General features: G+C 37.8%; 1 protein-coding gene across 9 annotated transcripts in view; it reads right to left on the bottom strand.

The window, feature by feature from the left end:
* Nucleotides 1-25,147, bottom strand: part of KLF12 (KLF transcription factor 12) — a 708,032-nt gene that overhangs the window by 338,933 nt on the left and 343,952 nt on the right. For all 9 annotated transcript variants that reach the window (XM_070471576.1, XM_070471581.1, XM_070471579.1 and 6 more), the window contains one exon: nt 6,251-6,314. In XM_070471576.1, coding sequence (XP_070327677.1) covers nt 6,251-6,283 — 33 coding nt within the window. In that variant the 5' untranslated portion in view covers nt 6,284-6,314. The remainder of the gene's footprint in view (nt 1-6,250; nt 6,315-25,147) is intronic.

The following is a 25,147-nucleotide window of genomic DNA, read 5'->3' as shown; positions in this document are numbered from 1 at the left end:
AACAAAAAATAACTCTACATTAGAAGCAAAATATAAATATGGTCCTACATTTGCAAAACCATCTCTATTTTCTTGTATATATGTACACACAGATGCCATCAATAATGCTCACCAAATGCCAACAAGTATGAGGCAAAGAAGTGATGGGGCTTTGTATGCTGTAGTGTTTTTTAAATGAGTAATGCATCATCTTTTCAAATAATAAAGCTTTTATCCTACTTCAATAATGGCACAATCTTTCTCAAATCCCTGTATATCATTTTGTTCTTATACCCCAGGTCTAAGAAACTAGACAGCGAAGAGTTAAGGGACTTGACAGAAGAATGACCTCACAAAGGATGATATTTTAATAAATATGAGATACACCTGTTAGTTTGGATCATTATCAAATTTACTGATTAGGCTCAAGAAAAAAACTTTTAATATAACTAGTATGCCTGGAAACAGGATGAACTTCCACATGCAGGAAGAAATTGCACAGAGTACTCAAGATACAGTGCTCAAGTAACCAACCAACTCTTATGGAAGAAAGCCATATATCAAGTACATGTTAGACTTGATGACCTTCATGGGCACTCTCAGTTCTTAAAATACTTGACTTTGATGTGACATCATACAAGAAAGTCATGAATCTCTGTCTTATCCTATATACATAAGACTATCAAGCACCACCCACACCTTTAGGACTCCACAGCTCTGAATTATCTTCACAAATATGTAGCATTTCCTTTCACCCCTATTACAACTCTTGAAATAGGCAGGACAGGTGTTATTTCTCCACATTGCAGTTCAGATAATTAAAATTCAGGAAGAAGTCACTGGCCCAAGATACTACAGACAAAGAACTGCAGAGCAAGACCTCACTTTTTCTGATTCCATGTTTCTGGTCCAGGTGACTACCTAAATGCAGAGTAGCACAGTGCTGACAATATAGTTCACTTATATCAACCTGGGCTTTCTCAACAATTATGCCATCTTAGCTCAAAATGGGAGAAAAGAGTGGCTTGTTGCTGGTACAGTTTTCTACTTTGTGTGATGAACGTCTTGAAACTTTATGGAGAAGAAATTTGAAGTAACCACATTATACCTGTCCATTGCTATGAAACAAACTTTTGGTAGGGAATTAAAACTTCCTCAGAAAGGTGTGCCCTTGTCCTCTTGCTTTCCAAACTTATCCACTGCCAACACTGGAGCAAAAGTTTGAACATGAATTCTGATAAGCTGGACTAATGTATACACATGCATATGTTCTGGACACCTGCTCTGAACCAGCTGCTCAGAGTACTGGGTAACATACTGAAATGGCTGGAAAACAGTGGAGCAAAGTCAGGTCTGTGGAGTCAGGTCCACAAACATTTACAATGAGAGAAATTGCTAAAATACGTTAAAGAGCTTATAGACCAGGTTTTATGCTGAGATATGGGAGTAGAAATTAATGATAACTGGAATCTTTTTAGAATTTATTTAATATTATCTAATGGCAGATGGTATAGGGACAAAAAAGAAAGAATTTAAAAACTGACTAAAGAATTTAATGTGAATTTATATAGATATATTTTATATAAATATATATTTATACACTATATATATTTATATTTATACATTATTGATTCATTGATGGGCAAGGGAAAGGAAGACTGCTTCTAGAAGACTCTTGATATGGCCACAAAAGAAATTTTACAAATGCTATTCAGGCTGTTTAAATGTTAGAACCTAAGCAGAAAGGCACCACATCATATTCTGTAGCTCTGGCAAGATTTTATCACCACTGGCAAATTGGAAACGTACAAAATAGTTTTAAGAGCCATATTCAAATCCCTTTTCAATTATGTAGACAGTGGAAATGTTGCATCCACTGCTGACATTTTAAAAACGTCATCTTAAAACTGACCTTGGGAATATATGTGAAATATAGAAAAGATAAATTTCCAAACTGCAATTTTCTCTCTGGATCAGACCTTATGAAAACTAACACCACCTGATCCAAGCAGGTTTAAAAACAAGTATCAATGAATTTGTTCTAAAGCCTCTATAACTGAAAACACAGATTTAAAAATATGAAAAACAGCATGATAACGTAATTCATCAGGACAAACACATTAAGTGAAATACTCACTGTGCCTCCCTCTATAAAGTCTTCTGAACTCATGAATTATGAGCTATGAGGCATGATCATTTAGAATGAATCACACATAATATATTATAGCTAATCAAGAGAGTATCTTCAGTTTATCCTCAGGGTATTAATACAATGATTCTCTTCGCCATCATCCTTAGTTGTCATAAAATTAGTTACAGAACAATGACATTGTCAAAATGTATAAACGTACAAAACAACACTAATCCATTCAAACATAAAAATTTAATAACTGAAGAAAAACATAAATACAGTATTAAATTCATATATAAGGAAAGTGATAACTTTCTGTATGACAATGAGTGAAGATTTCCACATTGACAGAGGAATGAGCTGAGACTATTTAAATTTACATTTGCCCTATTTGTCTTAGGAGTATAGAAAACTGTTTATCTTTACATTATAAATGCAATTATCAGTAGTTGCTGGAGTTAGCTCATCACCAGCTCATAAGAGCCAACTGTTAAATTTTAAGAATCTTGCAAGTTCTTTTTTAAACCACTGAAACCGGTGGGAATATTTACACCATAGGAACTGACAAACACTTCAGATCAGGCCTTCACATCCAGAGCCCTAGAGTCAGTTTACAAACACACCACTAATCCACATACAAGTAAGTACACAGTACAATCAGTTATTACAAAGTTAATTCATCTATATAGGTAATAATAAGCTCATAAAAAAAGAACATTACCACACACCCAGAAATCTCCCTTGTATCATCTCTGAACTGATACTCCCTTCTAGAGTATTTTCCAGAAACAAATATTACAAAGGAGAAATTTTAGCAAGGGAGGAAAAAGGCACTTTTTTTCTTTTTTAAAGATTCCATATACAAGTGAGATCACACAGCATTTGTATCTGTCTTTATTTCAGTTAGTATAATGCCTTCAAGGTCCATCCATGTTGTCATAAATAGTAGGATTTCCTCATTTTAATGACTGACTAATACTCCATTATATGTGTTTATATATATACATACATATATACACACACACCCCCCACATCCTATTTACCCATTCATCTGTTGACACACACAGAGGTTGTTTCAATATCTTGGTTGCTATAAATAATGCTGCAATGATCATTGGGGGTGCAAATATCTTTTGTTGAGTGTTTTTATTACCTTTAGATACTTCCCTAGAAGTGGAACTGCTGGATTACATGGTAGTTGGCCTTAATTTCTTGAGGATCTTCCATAAAATTTCCATAGTGACTGCACCAATTAACAATCCTACCAATCAGCGTACACATCCCTTTTCTCTGCATCCACACCAGCATTATCTCTTCTCTCTTTACTTATGGTCATTCTAAAAGGTGTATGATGTTATATCACTGTAGTTTTAGTTTGCATTCCCCTAAATGCCTAAATGATATTCAGCATGTTTTTATGAACCCGGCTATTGATACATCTTCTCTGGAGAAATATCATATTCAGACTTTTGACCATTTATTTGGTTATTTGGGTTTTTTTTTCTATTGAGTAACAAGTGAACATTATATTTTTGGATATTAAACCCTTCCTCATCAGATATATAGTTTGCAAATATTGTTTTTTCCATTCTGTAGGTTGTCTTTACACTTTTTGATGGTTTCCTATGGTGAAGAAACTTTTTAGTTTGATATAATCCCATTTGTTTATTTTGTTGCTTGTACTTTAGGTGTCATATCCAAAACATTAGCAAGATCTATATCAAGAAATTTTGTTCCTATGTTTTCTTATAAGAGTTTCTTTGTCTCAAGTCTTACATTTAAGTCTGTAATTGACTGATTCAACGTTTGTGACAGGTGTAAGATATGGGTCCAATTTCATTCTTTCACACATGAAAATCCAAGTATCATAACACCATTTATTGAAGAGACCATCTTCTCCATTGAGTATTCTTGGTTCCCCTGTCAAATATTAGTTGATCACATATGCTTGGGTTTACTTCTGGGCTCTCGATTCTGTTCCACCAGTCTATTTGCTGGTTTCTGTTCTATGAGTGCCATGCTGTTTTGATGACTATAACTTTACAGTATAACTTGGAATCAGAAAGAATAATGTGAGACCATCCCCCTGCTTTTTTTTTCTCCATACTTCTTTGGCTATTCGAGGTCTTCTATGGTTCCATATGAATTTAAGAAATTTTTTCTAGTTTTATAAAATATGTCACTGGAATTTTGATATGGAATGCACTGAATCTATCTTTCAGTAATATTAACATTTTAACAGTATTAATTCTTACAATCCATAAACATGAAGTACTTCTCCATTTATTTGTCTTCTTCCATTTCTTTCATCCATGTCATGTGGTTTACAGCATAGAGATCTTTCACTTCCTAAGTTAAATTTATACCTAAGTATTTTATTGTGTTTGATGCTACTGTGAAAAGAAAGTGAAAGTGAAGATGTTCAGTTGCGTCTGACTCTTTGCGACTCCATGGACTGTAGCCCACCAGGCTCCTGCATCCATGGAATTTTCCAGGCAAAAATATTGGAGTGGGTTGCCATTTCCTTCTCCAGAGGATGTTCCCAACCCAGGGATCAAACCTGGGTCTCCCACATTGCAGGCAGACACTTTATCATCTGAGCCACCAGGGAAGCCCTTGATGCTACTCTAAGTGGAATCAATTTATTTCTTTTTCAGAAATTTTGTTGCTTACAGAAATGCCACCGAATTTTGTATATGCTGATATTGTATCTTGCAACTTTACTGAATTCACTGATCATCTATCAGTCTTTTGGTTGAGTCTTTAAAATTTTCTCTATATAAAATCAAGGCATCTGCAAATAAAGACAATTTTACATCTTCCTTTCCAATTCAGGTAACTTTTATTTCTTCATCTTACGTGATTGCTCTAGCTAGGACTTCCAGTACTATCCTGGATGTAAGTGGTAAGAGTGGGCACTCTTGACTTATTTGTGATCTTACAGGAAAAGCTTTCAAACTTTCAACACTGAGCATGACATTAGCTGTGGGCCTGTCATATATGGCCTTTATTGAGATATGTTCCTTCTAGATCTAATTTGTTAACATTTCTTATCATGAATGGAAGTTGAGTTGGAAGAAGGCAATTTCAAGTGAAAGATATAATCTGGAAAATCATTTTTAAGTAGCACCATCTCCCCAGGTGGCCCTGGTGGTAAAGAACCCGCCTGCCAATGCAGAAGACATAAGAGACCTGGGTTTGATCCCTGGGTTGGGAAGATCCCCTGGAGAAGGGAATGGCAACTCACTCCAGTATTCTTGCCTGGAGAATTCCATGAACAGAGGGTATGGTGGGCTAGAGTCCATGGTGTCACAGAGTCGGACACAAGTGAAGCAACTTAGCATGCACACACGTGAAGGTGAGCTGGCAGAAAGACATAACGTACATTTATGTGAAAGTAGCGGGAGGAATGGAAGGAGGAAAGTATGAAATTGTATGTGCTATGCAGCTATATAGGGTTATGAGTCACATGCCTCTGTACCAGACTTTAGGAAATAGAAATGGTTTAACATATTGCATTTTCTTAGTATTAATGTGTGATTTTTGTATTATGACCAGTATGCAGTACAAGGTAAGTTTAAATAAATACCACAAAGTGATAGCCAGCACTTGATAACTACTGAAATTCATGGCATTTTTTTTTTTTTACCACCCTCCAATTTATACCTGAACTTTGCTATGAAAAAGCCAAAGTTAAAAGCCTCTCATTGTCATCCTATCCTATCCCTGAAGAAAGCCAAGATTGCAGGTGCAAAGAGGACAGCATTTGACAGCAATCAGATGCCATTCAGGGCTGAGATGAATATCATGCTTGTGGTAGGAAAATCTGGCTTGTTTTTTTTTTTTTTTTTTGGTCCAAGTGATCAGTTTCAATTTTCTAATTATCATTTTAAAGTTGATTCTTAAAACAGTTTTGATTCTGGAAACTGATGATAGCCTGACTTGCACAAAAAAGTCTAGCTTCTTTGTAATTTTTTTATATTTAGAGGTTTAAAAAAAATTTACACTTTATAGACAGATGAATGTGTCTAAGCATTGACCTTTGCCTCATAGGCAAAGCAGTGCACTAATGAAAATAATTGCCCAAATTAATGTTCAAAATAGGACTGCCACTGCAATTATATAATTTGACTAACCAACCTTTATTGTTTTCCTCTTCATATGGATATTCATTCATCCATTTGTTTCTAGAGTCACATTGATCCTGAAAGGAAAGCAGACAAAAACTTAATGAGAACTGCTAAGGGGTTAATATCTAAAATATATAAATAGTTCATACAACTCAACATCAAAAACACAAGTAACCCAATTAAAAATGGGCAGAAGATCTGAGTAGACATTTTCCCAAGAGAACATGCAGGTAACAACAGGCTCATGAAAAGGTGCTAATCACCAGGGAAATGTAAATTAAAAACCACAATAATATATCACCTCATACCTGTTAGCATAACTATCATCAAAAAGAAAACAAATAACAAATGTTGGCAAGGGTGAGAAAAGGAAACCCTTGTATACTGTTGGTGGGAATGTACATTGGTACAGACAATGGGGTCCTCAAAAAACTAAAATTAGATCCACCGTATGACCCAGTAAATGCACTCCAGGATATATCCAAAAACAAAACAAACAAACAAACAAAAAAAAACACTAACTCAAAAAGATACATGAACCCCAAAGTTCATGGCAGCATTATTTATAATAATGCAAATAACTGCAAAGATAAGGACACAATCTGAATGACCATCAACAGATGAACGGATAAAGATGTGGTAGACATATACAAGAAAAACTACTGAACCATAAAGAATGGAGTTTTGCGATTTTTAACAACATGGATGAACTTGGAGGGTATTATGCTTAGGGAAATACGTCAGACAGAGAAAGACTGGTGATATCACTTACATGTGCAATCTAAATAATACAACAACCTAGTGAAGATAAAAAAGCAGCAGACTCACTGATAAAGGGAACAAACTAGTGGTTATCAGTGTGGAAAGGGAAGTAGAGAGAGACAATATAGTGGTACAGGATTAAGAAGCATAAACTATTATTATAAAATAAGCTACAAGGATATGTTGTATGACACAGGGAATATAGACAAAACTTTGTAACTATAAATGGAGTGTAACCTTTAAAAGTTGTGACTCGCTATACTGCATACCAGTAACTTGTATAATATTGCACTTCAGCTATACTTCAATTTTAAAAAATGATTTTAAAAAATGTTGCACATGTTGGTAACATTCTGCCATTGGAGGAAAGAAAAGAAAATCTTGAGTCTGCAATTTTTTTAAGCTCTTGATTAGTGGAGTGACATAATAAAAGTGATAGCTGAAAAACGGTTTTGGCCTTTGCCTCCTCTTTAACAGCCATGGAAAGGCGAAAATGGAGAAGTGCAGAAACAGAGGCAGGACTCCAGCTAGGACACTACTGACAGATCCCGGGCACAAGGTATGAAAATCTGCATAAAGATAAAGGAGGGAGAGAAGAAAAAGAGGGATGAAACAGGGAGAGAAGGGTGGGGGTAAAATGACAAACTGGTTTAAAAGCAAAGTGAGTATCTGAAAGAGAAGTCACAAATGTTTCAGCTGAAGTAGCTGGCTCCATTATTCTTAGTAACTAAGAGACTGTTAAAGAAACATTGTTTTCCAGAGGAAATTGTCTCCTTTCACCTCTTTATAGCTGATACAAATGTGCAGAATAATTAACATGAATACTTGTTGGTGACTCCATCTTGGCCAATACCCAAGTAACTTTTTAAAAATTGATCTGAGTTAAAATATGTCACTACTTAAAAATTAAACAAACATAAAGTAAATATTTATGTTGCATCTAAAAGCTTCCAAATCCCCAAGACCATGTGGATCTCAGCAAACAGAATTAAATATCGCTGGACTGGAGAGTTTCGATTACAATACACCATTTGCCCCATTTGGATACATCTCAAAAGTCCTCCTATTTATTCTCTCTCAGTATTATGTAACTTGCTTCAGAATTTCCATTTCACAAGGCAAAATTTTTTTTGGCATTCAGTTAAGCCAGCTTATTAGGCACAGTTCTTTTTTTTTTTTTCACTTGGAATTAAACTCAGAGGGGATACGCCTTAGAGTTCTTAAGCAGTACCCATTCTGTGCCAATGCCTACACAGGGAGTATCCAGCCATGTTGCCTTTGCATGTGTTTCCACACATCTGAGCAGAAAATGTGTGGAAACGCAAAAAGCCTTAAAAGAAATATACCAGAATGTATATGTTTCATGGGCTTGGTCTGGAAGATGAAGTGGCCCTTAATATCATTCCAGTTTTAAATCAATCAATTGATCAAGCAATGACTCTTTCTTCCTCCTGCCCTATCTCCTTTCATCTCTCCCTCTAGATTATAAAGATATGCCTCTTCTGACTCAAACACACATCCCCTAATATACTGTACAGTTTTCACCACTACTAGAAGTGCCACTAAGAAGCAACAGAACATAAATGCAATATTTTAATATGACAATGACAAACAAATATTTTCCTGAAATTCAAAGGATAATTCTTCTGTTTTATATCATGAAATCATAATAGGCTATCCCTTGAAAGATATTCCTTGCTCTAGAAGTTATCTAGAACATCATGTTTCTATCAAATACATCTTGTCCTTTCTAGTCTTCAAAACCTGTTTCAATCCATCAATTGCAACTTCTCAGCAGAAAGTTATCAGGTACTTCAAAACTCACTGAAGCTGACATCCTGGTTCTATAACTTTTTCACACTTTAATAAACTACGAACATTTTGACATGACATTCAACTCATTAATGCTTTACCTCCAAATTCATAGTACTCCATTATAAAGATACAGGATTATTTACTCCCTCATTCTTCTCTAGCAGTTTACAATTTTTTACTATTACTGACAATACACATCCTTCTGTGTAAATCATGTACATAGGACCTCTGCCAGCCTGAAGGATGCCTTTGGGAAACTAGAAAGGATGCTGGCTCTGGGAAGACATAGACAGACTCATTTGGAGGTGGGGCCTGGCCAGGGAAGCCCAGGGTAGTATTTACCCCTAGGCCAGGAATCCGTATCCGACACCACTGTACTCAGCTGACCTGATGTGCACCTTTAATTACTGCCTTAGAATGCAGTCACGGAAGTATCATTCCTGGATCAGAGTAATATAAGCATTTTTCAGCCTTTCAAAATATATTACTCAACTTGCTTTTTATACAGGCTAGCTCCTGTGGTGGCTCAGATGGTGAGGTGTCTGCCTGCATTGAGGGAGACCTGGGTTCGATCCCTGGGTTGGGAAGATCCCCTAGAGAAGGAAATGGCAACCTACTCCAGTACCCTTGCCTGGAAAATCCCATGGGCAGAGAAGCCTGGTAGGCTACAGTTCATGGGGTCGCAAAGAGTCGGACATGACCGAGAAACATCACTTTCACACCAATTTATATTCCCACCAGCAGAAGCAGCACATGCTAACCCAGTTCTACTACCATCTACTTCCCAGCACACAGCTCACTGCCGTGCAAGCTTTATGAGATTAATAAAGGTTTGCCAAATGAGTAAGAGAAGCTAAGGATGAGGAAAGAAAAAGAAACTCCCTTTTACATCAAGTGTGTGGATATTTCTTAACCAAGGAATTTGCATACATGAGTGCTCAGTCATGTCCAACTCTGTGACTGCACAGACTGCCAGCCTCCTCTGCCCATGGGATTTCCCAGGTAAGAATAACTGGAGTGGGTTGCCATTTCCTTCTCCAGGGGGACCTTCCCGACCCGGGGATGGAAGCTCTATCTACTGTGTCTCCTGTATTGCAGGTGGATTCTTTAATGCTGAACCACTGGGGAAGTCCAACCAAGGAACTAAGGCCTTAACTATGTAATTTGTACTTTTTATATGCAATTAAGCTACATACTACAATAAGCATTCAATTTTGTGAGTTATACATAATATCATACATTTTTACAGCATTAGGGGATTGACCAAGTATCCTAATGACAGTATTTATTCTGAAGCCAGTTCTGCAAGTTGAGCACACCAACAATTTTAAGATCCATTTGACAATGATGATCAGAGGTTAATTTCATATGCAAATTAACAAGTCAGATAGTGGTAGAGTCCTTATAAAACCCCTGAATTAGACTCAAATGTTGCAGCATGGCTCTTCGCAGCTTTTCATTGTAACCACCTACAGATTAAAAGAAGACTTCAGTTCATACTGTGGCCACCTGATGTGAAGAGCCTACTCACTGGTAAAGCTCCTGATGTGGGGCAAGATTGAGGGCAACAGGAGGGGGAGGAGACAAAGGATGAGATGGCTGGATGGCATCATCGACTCAATGGACGTGAGTTTGAGCAAACTTCAGGAGATAGTAAGGGACAGGGGAGCCTGGTGTGCTGCAGTTCATGAGGTCACAGACAGACACAACTCAGAGACTGAACAACAACAGTATATTTTAAGCTTGGTACAATGCTAACTTCTGCTTGCCATTCAATTCAAGCTCTTCAACGAACACTCACCATCGTCCTTTGCTCTGTGGTGGCCACCCGATACTTTAAGTAGCACAAATGACAGAAAACAGACGCAGTTTAAGCTTGAGAAAACCTGTCCCTAGTTTATCCTCTCTTATCTTTTAGCATGTGACAGTAAACAACTCAATCAACCTTGAGGCTCAACTTTATTCTCCACAGAAGCAAAGATAATACTTGATTTACCTCTCCATCCTATACACCCTAACTGAAGTAATTTCTGTAATACAACAGTCTGCACTATTATATACATTAAGTACTCATAAGAATTATCACTCCTTCATCAATGGCCCAAATATTAAACAGGAAAACAACAGAAATTCCCCAAATTAAGACCACCAGATATAATAGATGGATTTTATTCCTGCCAAGGGACCTTTGGGTTGTTCCCCAAATCCCCATCAAAACCCAGACCATGATATAAAATAGAAAATTGGCATATTTCCACTAACAGTTATTATCTCATCAATTTCCTAATTAAAAGACTAAACTCTGCCAAACAGGCTTGTGAAATTATCCACTAAGTCCAGAAGTTTTAAAGTCCACCTTCCTCATCAAGAAACTCATCATGCTTGCTTTTGGCCTTCATTTCCCTGGCTCCAAAAGTGATTCTCAATCGTCAGGTGAGGAAAAACCAAGGGCAGTCATCTTATCCTAATATGAGAAACACAAGAAGTAACAAAAGGCATAACATATTTTAGAAAGAATTTTATATTTACTTTTAAACAAAAATGTTGCTTCTTGGAACCAGTCGTAAATACTGGTTTATTTTTCTTTTCATGAAATTCTACTTATACATGTTTCTTTTCAGTAGCTATAAGCCATAAAGAATGACTGTCCACAATCTTCACTTTTTAATGCTTGGTTTCTTCCCTAAGGTTTTCACACACGGCCAGCCAGCTTCGATAAAAATTCAAAGAGAATATCAGCTCAGTGGTAAAGAATCCGCCTGCCAATGCAGGAGACGCGGGTTCGATCTCTGGGTCGGCAAGATACTCTGGAGTAGGAAATGGCAATCCACTCCAGTATTCTTGCCTGGAAAATTCCATGGGCAGAGGAGCCTGGGGCACTACAGTTCATGGAGTCACAAAGAGTCAGAGATGACTAAGCGAATCAGCACACACACACACACACACACACACACACACACACATCCTAGATAACAGAGATGACCTTGGCCAGAAGGAAAGTGAATGCTCTCCTTCTTAATGAATAAGGAGTTACTTCGGAATAATTACCTCGGAGTACAGGCATCATATTACCCTCCGGTAACAGGCTGCTAGCTCTTCATCACAACTTAAATGATCTATTATGTTCTCAGTATTTAAAGGCTACTGTTAATACATTCTTAATACTTCAGGATCCGCAAGTACACTTGTTGCTAGTCCCTCTGAGAATCCCTTTATGTATCTTTAAGGAGAGACAGAAAAACACATTTCAAAAGTATTTATAGACATCTGACTAGTCAGGGTATACTCCTCTTTGCCCAAAGGGAATTTAGTTTGCTCTGTTTCAAATACTTGAATCCTGGTGCTGGAATAGTAATCCCATTTGGAATTCAGATTCAGCTTTATAAAATCACTACTTCATTAGTTGTGATCTTGTGTTTTCAAGCACCGATACAAAAAAAGTCAAGTTATAAAGATGTATATACCATTCAACTCAGTTACTATAACTTTTAGAGCTGATTAGCGAACCCATAGGCAGGCCTGTGCATTTCAGTCTGAGATATTATATAAGAGGATCCAGGTTGGCCTTACCCTGTATCAAGGTTTCCGATCTATAAATTGCCTCTTTTCATTTAAAGTTATTTCTGTTTCACCTGTCGTGGTGAGTTATCTTGGGAACTAAAAATATTTGAAGGTTAATCTAAATATTTCTGGAGATAAATGCAAATCTAAGTGCTACATTTTCAGAGCTATTTTGACTTAAAATGAAAAGACAGTAAAGACACAAAGCAGTAAGCTTGTTGCTAGGTAACAGGTGACACCTCCAGTCTCTTCTCTGAACCTGTATGGCACGAGACATCTCACTGCTGAGAAAAGACACGCGGATTTCCACGGCACACACATCACTCTGTAGAGAAGCAAACTAAGGTTCAGATATTTTTAAATATAGACCATAGGCAGTCGGGAAATCACATCTATATGAATATCTTATTTTAAAGATGCCTCTCACAATAAATAGAAAATAAATAAATAGACAAGGGAACTTGCTTATTGTCCATTTTGAGTATATGTGATTCCATAATCTAACATCTGCATATGAAATGCACATAATTTTCATGATTTATGAATAAAGATTAAACAGTGATCATTCTTCTCTGTATCCCACTGAAAAGTTTCAAACCTTTTTTTTTCAAACTTTTAATTGAAGTCACTTCAACAAGGGTAGGTAGAGTCCATAGAGAAAGCAATGCCTTATTAAAAAAAAACCCAATTTCTATTCAATTTATTAATACCAGATCATATCAAAGATCTGATGAATTAAAAAAGAAAAGCATGCAAAGCATCAACGGAGATTACTTCCTAGATACATTCTATAATTACATACCTATGTTCGAGCATTACCTTCCTTTCCCCAGGAAAAAAAGCAAGGGACAAATTTCCACCCCCTATCCTTTGCTCATTGGGTAATCCAGAGGATGACACAGAAATTTCAGGGATTCTTCTGTGCCCAGAATTCTGGGATCTCACATGAATGAATGGCATGCCTACTCCTGTAAGAAAGGCTGTGCTGATGGTCATGGAAAATATGCAAGAACAAATGCCAGAGAGAAGGAACACTTGGAGGTCACATGACTTGGGGCAGGTTGCTTCACTTTCGTGTAGTCCCTTTTTGTAATTTATTAAGCTGGTAAAATAAAACCTTTGGGCAAGGGGCCCCAGAAATGAGAATGTAGACAATATATTGACCACAGCTCACGACCTGGCACATACTAGTTACTCGACAAACATCAGTCCCATTCATACTATGTTAACAATCAAGTGCCCAATCGCCTACTTCCACTTAAGCTTCCCCCAGAACTAGGAAGAAGCAATGACTTACTCTAGCCCAAGTTGCACTTACTCCATACCACCTTCAACCACGACTGTATGTTTCTTACAGGAAAAGTCCTGAGAATAAAGACAACAGGAGCTCCACTCTAGGGCGACACAGTGAAAGTGAAAGTGTCAGTTGCTCAGCTGTGTCTGACTCTTCACAACCCCATGGACTACAGCCCATCAGGTTCCTCGGCCCATGGAATTCTCCAGGGAAGAATACTGAAGTAGCCATTCCCTTCTCCCGGGGATCTTCCTGACCCAGGGATCGAACCCAGGTCTCCTGGATTGCAGGCAGATTCTTTACCATCTGAGCCACTAGGGAAGCCCCTCCAGGGCATCACAGCATAGTGTCTATCAAAAACCCACTAAGAGAGTTCACTGTTGTAAGGTCATCCAGAACTCATACCCCACAATAACCCCCTTGGACTTGTTAGTTACATATAAATCGTTTGAAAATTCTCCATTATAAAATTGTTCTTTCCCATGTCCAGCTCTGTTTCTCTGAAATTATGTTTCCACCCAGGAACTCTTCACTATTATGAAAAACAGACAATACAGAAAGAGCAAACTTTCTCAGAAGGAAGGAAGGTCCCACATGGAGTAAGGTATACCCTTAAGCTTTGCACAATCATTTAAGCACAGAGCTCACTGAATAAACAGCCCATTTTCTGTAAAGCATGCTGACATAGAAATGACGCTTTCAATCTGTTTTCAGCCTGCATTACACCCAATCATTCTATACAGACAGAGAACAAATAAACCTTTAAAAGAAAGTAACCATAGCAAATGAATTAAGCCTTTCTTTTACATATATTGTGCTCAATATAATGGTTTGAAAAGTACTGTATGCTATGCTCATATTCAAGTGTAATTGCCATTTTACTGGGACTGCATAGTCAAAAATCTGACTTGTATTGCAAAGGAATGACAAGATGATTAAATCTTGTCTTCATATGTCTAATTTATGTGATTTAGATTGTAGCACAAATATGAGCGTGTGCAATTTGTAGTTGCGTGGAAAGCTACTGCATATAACACTACATTCTGCTAAAAGTAACTTGGCCACACAGGAGTTTCCATTATCATATGGGAAGGGTGGGGGGGGGTGGGGAGCGCAGGCACTAATAGTCTTCTCCTAACTGTATCAGGGTGTGTTTTAAACCATTATCGTTAAGATGTGAAAAACCTTTGGGGATCTTAAGAGGCTGACAGGAGAGAATAACAGGGTCCCAGCTACTTATTAATCTCCACTTCACTTCCCAGCACTTTTTATAAATATAAATGTGGTTGTGTGATTTATACAGAGAAAAGCAAACATCAAGTGTTGAAAACAAATGAAAATAAAATCATGATAAACACACATTTGGTACTATTTAATACACGCATAATTCACAAAGTCTAGAAATTTCCATACTACTTTACTTCAATGGGTGTTGTCTGAACATAGCTGGGTGTATATCTTATGGGGTAATTACAAATTTTATACACTAAAGAGCAATGACATAGTCAAGAAAAATAAGTTGCCTCATTCAGTATGCAGTCAACATACTTGGCTTTTCTATTAATTACTGCCTTCTATGTTTAGTTTCCCAATGCTAAGAAAGATAAATCCCATTCAAAGCATAGTAAACTGTTTGCTTAGGGAGTAAATTTGTTTTCTAGTCCATCAAAACAATAGTTGATTAAAATATGTTTCTCTTACCCAGTTTTGAATTAATGTGAAATAAAACAAATATTTATTAAATAGTGAGGAAAACATTCCATCAAACTGTAAAACCTGAGTAGGAAAACAAATGGCACACACTTAATTACAGTTGACATTTAAATGAAATTTGCAATTTCCAAATATTTAACAAGAATTAGAAAATATCAGATTTGAGGTGTTTTTAGGACACTTTCAGTCTTTTCACACATCTGAACCCAAAGAAGTTTTAACAGAGGCAGATTTTAAAATGTAATTGAAAGATGGATCAAAGAAGTAAACAGATTTGTTTTACTGACATTTGTGACATAATGATACAGAAACAAGAGAATTAATGTGATATCTGTAATGAATATCTTGTCTTACTGAATAACAGTTTTGATCAGCTAAACTCATTAATCTAGCATGTACATTCAGACATCATAATCACTGCCCCATAACAGATAGCTGGCTGTCATAGAAAATATATAATCAATAAGTATTTCTCAATGATGAGCAAATTAGTAGACTGTCAAATGTATTACATAACCACATGATTCTCACTGCTTCTCTCATAATTAATACCAAAAAAATCAAAATATTATTTATTGAGAATGACAAGTGATACATTAGGTGGACTCCTCTTTAAAAGGATCAAAAACATGACTTGAGAAACTAAAAAATACTGAAATTGGAAGTCAATTCAAATATAACGCAAGCAATAGCTAGCAGGCCTTGATTGAGGGTCCACTGACATTTATTACATGGTACCTATATTGTTATTAATTCATCCATGATTCACCTATATGCCAAAATTTGAGGACATTACAAATCATATACCACAATACTTGATTTAAAGAGGCTCATGGACAACAAAAGTGAGAAAAATATAAACAAGTAAATTAATTGTAACACTAATCGATACCACGTAGTGGATGTTTACCATATATTTAACATGAACTAAGGGCTGGACACAACCTGGCAACTGAACAGCAACCACAAAGGCATTATTATAACATTAGTTAATAAATTCATGTACAAGGCATAGCTATTCCAACGACCCAGTATGAACACCTCCATTTTGAACTGTAAAGTCCATATCCGCTAACATGTATCAAGTTGAAATCCTAATAGTAATTCATAGGAGCTCCAGTGAAAGTAATAAAGTATAGCAGGAAACTCAGGGAACCCACAGAGAGGTGAAATGAAGCTAAGGCTTGAAAAGTTAAAGAGGTATATCAGGAAAGAGCAAATTTAAATCTGACTCTGAGAACACACACATGTATGTACAGACACGTATAATTTACACACACATATATATGACTGAGCATCCTTGCTGACATACCTATGCCAGATAGCCCATGTCACCCAACAAGGAGCTCTGATACGGTAAGAAGCCTCTACAGTGGAAAGAAGGTCATCTCAAAACAATAATCAAACCAATCCTGATAGCATAATTTCTTAGGTGCACATATGTCTTATAAAGGGATTTATATTATGTATCCTAAACCAACAATATTAAAAATATGATGTAAAGAAGCTAATTACATGGCGGAAAATGACTGTAAAAGGCCTTTTTCATATGCTATGTTCCACAACTGAAGATATTTCTGACATCACTGACCCTTATGGATAAAATATTTCAAAATATTTACTATTCAAATATGAAGCAGTGAAGATATGCCAATAGCACATGTGCACACACACACACACGCACGCACGCACAGTCAAGCACTAGTGAAAAACCTGATTAGAGAGAAATTCCTGATGCAAACATAAGTTATATAAGTTTTTCTTTTCTAAAAATATTCCAGAAAATTATTTTAAATTATTTTGAAAAATAACAGTATAGCCAAGAACAACAAAGGCATTTTGAAAAATAATCTCAAAATGAAAATTGGCCACCTGCAGGCTTGAAAGCCTATTTGAATACAAACATAAAACTATTTAGATATAAACATCAGAATCAGTCTGATATATGTATATATAATACATGGATTAATCATTTATCATTGCCAAGAAATGTTGGCAAGTAAAATAACTTTATCAAATAACTATTGCGAGTAAACAACAAAGTGCTCACAGGTATTTCCCCAGTATGTATGGAAAATCTATTTTATACTTTAATTCAAATACACTATCAAAAAACCATCAGATTTTACAAAGATAGTCCTTAAATTCTCTAACTTTATTCCCAAAAGGATGTCAAAATACTACTTCATTTATCATATATTTTGATGATGGCAAACCACTTCAGTATTCTTGCCATGAGAACCCCATGAACAGTATGAAAAGGCAAAAAGATATGACACTGAAAGATGAGTCCCCCAGGTCGATAGGTGTCCAAGATGCTAATGGGGAAGAGCTGAGAAATAGCTACAGAAAGAATGAACAGGCTGAGCAAAACCAGAAAGGACACTCAGTTGTCGATGTGTCTGGTGTGAAAGTAAAGTATGATGCTGTAAAGAGCAATATTGCATAGGAACCTGGAATGTTAGGTTCATGAGTCAAGGTTAATTCAATGTGGTCAAACATGAGATGGCAAGAGTGAACATCAACATTTTAGGAATCAATGAACTAAAATGGAGGGGATGGGCAAATTTAATTCAGATGACCATTGTATCTACTACCGTGGGTAAGATTCCTTAGAAGGAATGGAGTACCCCTCATAGTCAACAAGTCTGAAAGGCAGTACATGGTTGCAATCTCAAAAATGACAGAATGAGCTCAGTTCGTTTCCAAGGCAAACCATTCAGTATCATACTAATTCAAGTCTATGCCCAACCACCAATACTGAAGAAACTTAAGTTGAAAACTTCTATGAAGACCTTCAAGACCTCCTACATCTAACACCAAAAAAGATGTCCTTTTCATCATAGTGGACTGGAATGCAAAAGTAGGAAGTCAAGAGACACCTGGAATAATGGGCAAGTTTGGTCTTGGAGTACAAAATGAAGCCGGGCAAAGACTATCAGAATTTAGACAAGAGAACGCACTGGTCATAGCACACACCCTCTTTCAACAACACAAGAGACAATTCTACACATGGACATCACCAGATGGTCAATACCAAAATCATAGTAATTTTATTCTTTGCAGTGAAGATGGGAGAAGCTCTATAGTGTCAGCAAAAACAAGACCTGGAGCTGACTGTGATTCAAACCATTAGCTCCTTATTGCAAAATTCAGGCTCAAATTGAAGAAAGTCGGGAAATGACTAAGCCATTCAGGTATGATATAGATCAAATCCCTTATGATTACACAGTGGAGGTGACGAGCAGACTCAAGTGACTAGATCTGGTAGACAGAGAGTCTGAAGAACTGTGGACGTAGTTTCACAACACTGCAGAGGAAGTGGTGACCAAAACCATCCCCAAGAGAGGAAGAAAAAAATGCAAGAAGGCAAAGTGGTTGTTTGAGGAGGCCTGACAAATAGCTGAGAAAAGAAAAGACGCAAAAGGCAAAGGAAAAAGGGAAAGATATAACAAACTTAATGCAGAGTTGCAGAGAATAGCAAGGAGAGATAAGAAAGTCTTTTCAAGTGAATAATACAAAAAAATAGAGGAACACAACAGAATGGGAAAGAACAGAGAGATCTTCAAGAAAGCTGGAGATCCCAAGGGAACATTTCATGCACAGACAGGCACAATAAAGGACAAAAATGGCAAGGACCTAACAGAAGCAGAAACAATTAAAAAGATGTGGTACTAATATACAGAAGAACTATAAAAGAGATCTTAATGACCCAGATAACCATGATGGTGTGATCACTCACCTAGAGCCAGAGATCCTGTAGTGTGAAGTCAAGTGGGCCTTAAGAAGCATTACTATGAACAAAGCTAGTGAAGGTGATGGAATTCAAGGTGAGCTATTTCAAATCCTAAAAGATAATGCAGCCAAAGTGCTGCACTCAATATGCCAGCAAGTTTGGGAAACTCAGCACTGGTCACATTACTGAGAATGGTCAGTTTTCATTCCAATCTCAAAGTAAGGCAATGCCAAAAAATGTTGAAGTTACCATTCAATTGCACTCATTTCACAAATTAGCAAGATTATGTTCAAAATCCTTCAACAGGCTTCAGCATTATGTGATCTAAGAACTCCCAGATGTACAAACTGAATTTAGAAAAGACAAGGGGACCAGGTCAAACTGACAACACCAGCTGGATCATAGAAAAATCAAGGGAATTAAAAAAAAAAAAAATCTACCTTTGCTTCATTGACTACACTAAAGCCTTTGACTGTGATGATCACAACAAACTGTGAAAAATTCTTAAAGAGATGTGAATACCAGACCACCTTACCTGCCTGAGAAACCCATATGCAGTTCAAGAAGCAACAGTTAGAACTGGACATGGAATAACGACTGGTTCAAAACTGTAAAGGAGTACGGCAAAGCTTTATATTGGCACCCTGCTTATTTAACATATATGCAGAGTACATCACGTGAAATGTTGGGCTGGAGGACTCACAAGCTGGAATCAAGACTGCCGGGAGAAATATCAACAAACTCAGATGTGCAGAAGGTAACAGTTTAATGGGAGAAAGTAAAAACCAACTAAAGAGTCTCTTGATGAAAGTGAAAGAGGAGTGAAAAACCTGGCTTAAAACTCAACATTCAAAAAATTAAGATCACAGCATCAAGTCCCATCACTTCATGGCATACTAGTGGGGGAAAATTGGAAACTGTCAGATTTCACTTTCTTGGACTTCAAAATCACTGCGGATGGTGACTGCAGCCACAAAATTAAAAGATGCTTGCTTCTGGGAAGAAAAGCTATGACAAACCTAGACAGTGTACTACAAAGCAGAGACACCACTTTGCCAACAAAGGTCCGTATAATCAAAGGTATGGTTTTTCCAGTAGTCATGTACGGATGTGAGAGTTGGACCATAAAGAAGGCTGAGTGCTAAAGAATTGATGCTTTCAAACTGTGGTGCTGGAGAAGACTCTTGAGAGTCCCTTGGACATCAAGGAGATCAAGCCAGTCAATCCTAAAGGAGATCAGTTCTGAATATTCATTGGAAGGACTGGTGATGAAGCTCCAATACTTTGGCCACTTGATGTGAAGAGCTGACTCATTGGAAAAGACCCTAATGCTGGGAAAGACAAGAGGAGAAGGGGGTGACAGAGGATGTGATGGTTGGATGGCATTACTGACTCAATGGATAAGAGCTTGAGCAAAGTCAGGCAGACAGTGAAGGACAGAGAAGCCTGGTGTGCTGCAGTCCCGAGGGTCACTAAGAGTTGGAAATGACTGAGCGACTGAACTCAACAATCATATATTTTAAGATTAACAATGGCTGGAGGTGGCATACTGCTACTTGGGTAACTACGGAGCCTGCAAAAAAGGAATGGTAAAACCAGGTGTTGTGGTTTTACACATACTTCATCTTTGCAGAAAGCCATGGTGTGAAGGATGAAAATAACTGCATTTCTATTCATGAGAACCAAACAGATGACAACCCAACCAAATAGACAACAACTCACTATTAATCCAGAGCAGGGCTATGAAGTATGCACATGACTCTACTAGTCAACTTGAATTTGAAAAGAGCATTCAGTAAGTGAACACAACTATCACACAAGAGCAAGCCATATACCATTAATATTTTGAAGGTCTTTTTATTATTAATATTTGAAGAACTTTCTGCAAAATATAGGAAGTCTATTTCTTTATTACTATTTGGAGACTTTGTCCAAAACTTCCTTCACTGTGAAGGCTGCTGGTTGATAACTTACATAATGAACATTTATTTTTCACACACAAGCTTCAAACTTCAATATGCTTCAACCCTCAGGTTCAAATGCTTGATGGCATGCACATCCACCCCAGCAAGCCTTTTAAAGGTTTTTATTTCATTGAGGAGCTTTAACCTTCCCTCACCACATCCGGGTTCTCATTTTATACTCTTTTCTACCATATGCATCTTCTCTCTCTCCTTAAAAATATTCAGATAATCTCCATCTCAGTTTTAACATTCAGGCAGTTCTACTACAACTTCACGTAACTAGAAAACAGTTTCTATCCTTCCTCAGACACATGATCACAATTCATTCACTCTTCTGCAATCCACCTCCCCCTATCTTGAAATGGTCTCTCTGACTACTCATGTTTATCTAGCAACTCCAGTTGGAAATACAATCGTCCTCCCCCCATTTCAATGAGGTCTCGGATTCTTCTCTTCAATTTCTGTGCTACCACTGGATGTCTTTTGAACAGTCTACCTCCCTACAGTGTGATATCTTACAAAAACTCCCCTTAATTTTACAACAGCCTTTGCTCTCTTAGGAAGTTCCCCTACCAGAGATTTGACTATTGCCTCTCAAATGAACCTCTCTAAGCCTAAACTTTTGCTAAAATCTTGCTCTACCTTTTTTTCCCACACAGATATTATAGAATGATGTCCAGTGTATATATACACAAGTCATTCCAAAGTTAGCTATCACCCATAAAGTGAAAGCCACTCAGTTGTGTCCGACCCTTTGTGACCCCATCTACTATAGGCTGCCAGGCTCCTCTGTCCATGGAATTCTCCAGGCAAGAATACTGGAGTGGGCTGCCATTCCCTTCTCCAGGGGATCTTTCCGACCCAAGGATCAAACCCGGGTCTCCTGCACTGCAGGCAGATTCTTTATCATCTAAGCCACTAGGAAAGTCCTGAAGACCCATCAATTATGAAGAGGAGACTACACAAGGCATCTGTAATCGCAGGAGGGAAAGCAACTTGAAAAATATCCAGTGCTCCAACTCTCTTGAATAATCCTTGCATTTTGTTTGGAGTGTCTTATTTTCTTAGCAATATGCTGAATTCTGGTAGCTTACCACTGAACATTATTTGATTGATGAAATTCATGTTAAATTAGGGAGAGTAAAATACTACCATTACCTATGATACTGGGTTCCAGTGGTAAATTAGCTAACCAATCTGGGCCACAGCTCCCGCATCATTGAAATTAAGGAGCTGATACATCTTTCAGTTTTCTCTTCCCTTATAAGGTTGTGGAATCTAAGAAACCTCTATGTAAAAAATGCACACAAGAAAAGAATCATACTAAATCACTGAAAATAATTTATGGACTGCAATTCATTAGGTTCACACTGTAAAAAAAAAAAAAATGGTATTTATAACACAGAAATTATCGGAAGAGTTCTATCTCTGAATTGGTGAATGCAGTGAAATATATCGAAACTTCTCCTTCCCAGTGGCTACTAACCTGCTTTGGGCAAAATACATTCTGCATTACGCTCAGTCATGTCTGACCCAGGGACTGAACCCACGTCTCTTGGGTCTCCTGCAAGGGCAGGCAGCTTCTTTACCACTAGCGCCACCTGGGAGGTTCACAACAGATGACTAATGACCAGAGTGGTACCTGAGGATACCACATCTCTTCACCACATGGCACTTCGGAGAGAAATTCTCAACTGATAAAGAGGGGACAATGAAGTGAAATATTTTCACTATTCCAAAGCTGAGCCCGTGGGACACACCAGTAGCTGAACGATTTCTCTGGACGTGGACAATTCTGAAGGTGAGCAGGGACAATTCCTTTCCTAAGCACAGTTCCATGAAGCACTGTTATAATAATGTGTTCATCTGTGACTGGGAGTAATCTTCCCCTTAGGGTTTTAGCATGGCCACTTGGAATGCTCAGAAACATATCTGTCACTTTGTTTTGTGTAAATTACATAGATATATATTACTCCCAATAGTATCTTGGCACCAAAAATATAATGCATATATCGTGCACACACCAGGCAATGTGGCAGGTACTTTATACCGTTACCTAAGGCAGTCTGCACCATGAAGAAGGGATGGGAACCTCCACGTTACAAGCAAAGCCAGGTCCGTGGCTAATGAAGTGCACAGTAGGGATCTGAACACACGTCTGTCTGCTCCCAAACTCTCCTCCTCCCACCACAGGGCCTCTCACTACAAGCTCCTAAGGTGTGAGCATGATGGAAGCACTATTCCAGGACAAATTTATCCAGTTACAGAGGCGGCCAGCTCAGGAGTGCTACCGCGCACTGAAATGAACAAGCATCACTTTGTGGATCCAGATGGTCACTGAAGACATTCAGTTACAACCAGGGGCCACTGATGGGCCGAATCTTGTTATTGCTAGAGTTGGGCACCATTTCTCCATGGATGCTCTGTGGATGGAACGGGGTTTATATTAACAGGTTGGTTGGTTTGTTTGGGCTGTGCCACTTGGCATGGGGGATCTCAGTTCCCTGACCAGGGATTGAACTTGCACTACCCTGCATTTCAAGTATGGCATCTCAACTACCAGACAGCCAGGGAAATCTTCAAGTGGGGTCCATATTAAGCAAAGGATATCAGAGTTCCTTTTGCCAATGTATTTTATTTTTCATGTAGCCTTTCTCGGAGGTATTATGCAAGAACTCACCCACACACACTCCCAGAGATTCCAGTAGTCTCAGAAGTTACTGGAAAGCTACCCACCCCACCCCCACTTTTATAAGACCATGAACAATACCTGCAGAGTTCTTCAGAAGCAATCATGCCTCCTCCTATTACTCTGCCTATTCATACCATTCATGCATGGGCTTCTTGAGGCAAGAAATACTGGAGTGGTTTGCCAGTCCCTTCTCCAGTGGACCACGTTTTGTCAGAACTCTTCACCATGACCATCTATTTTGGGTGGCCCTGTATGGCCTGGTTCATAGCATCAATGGGTTACACAAGGCTGGATCCATATGATCATTTTGGTTAGTTTTCTGTGATGAAAAAAGAAAGTGAAAGTCTCTCAGTCGTGTCCAACTCTTTGTGACCCGATGGACTATACAGTCCATGGAATTCTCCAGGCCAGAATACTGGAGCAGGTATCCTTTCTCTTCTCCAGGAATCTTCCCAACTCAGGGATCGAACCTAAGTCTCCAGCATTGCAGGTAGATTCTTTACCAGCTCAGCCACAAGGGAAGCCCAAGAATACTGAAATAGGTAGCCTATTCCTTTCTCCAGCAGATCATCCCGACCCAGGAATGGAACCAGGGTCTCCTGCATTGCAGGCGGATTCTTTACCAACTGAGCTATCAGGGAAGCCCTCTGATGGTGGAGTACTTTATCCACCTCCTGATGCTAGGAAGTGGATGACACCTCCTGATGACATTTAACATTCTAGAGACTTGAATTCAAAACTCAGCTTTTCTATTTCCAAGCTATAATGCCATGGCCCAGTAATGATTTTTAGAATACAGGTCTGAATTCTAGAAAAATTAATTGGCTAAAAAATGGCTACAATAATGCCTACCTGGTAGTATGTTTGTTATGTCCAGATATGTAACATGCAGAAGGCACTTGAAAAGTGGTAGTTATCATCTTTTTTCTTAATGATAAGTACTAGTTTGGTTGTAAAAACACAGAGCTAAGCAATACTATTAGGCCACAGAATCTGCTGGAGTCAGAAAGAGATCAGAAGAAAAGCCACATGCACTTCTCTGGGTATCCTGTATTATTAAATTATACTAATTTAAGGAAAGAAAAATAGTTATTAAAGACAACCAGATTTCTAGAAAGCATATACTAATACATCATACTCCTCTTTTACAGGGAATGAGGCAACGGGAGATGGGTCTACAGTTTTTCATAGTAGTATGATCCAAATAAACTAAAACCCACAGAAGTAAAGATCATGCTGAAAAATCCATCATTCAGAACTCTTGTTTATGGAGATTATCTGGCTGTATTTTCTAAAACTTAATATGTTAATATTATATCTATTCCACAGTCAAATTTTTATTTTCAATGACTTCTATACCTTCTCTTTCA

Source organism: Odocoileus virginianus, chromosome 8 (assembly GCF_023699985.2).
Source record: "Odocoileus virginianus isolate 20LAN1187 ecotype Illinois chromosome 8, Ovbor_1.2, whole genome shotgun sequence".
NCBI lineage: Eukaryota > Metazoa > Chordata > Mammalia > Artiodactyla > Cervidae > Odocoileus > Odocoileus virginianus.
This window is presented reverse-complemented; position numbering and strand designations above follow the sequence as displayed.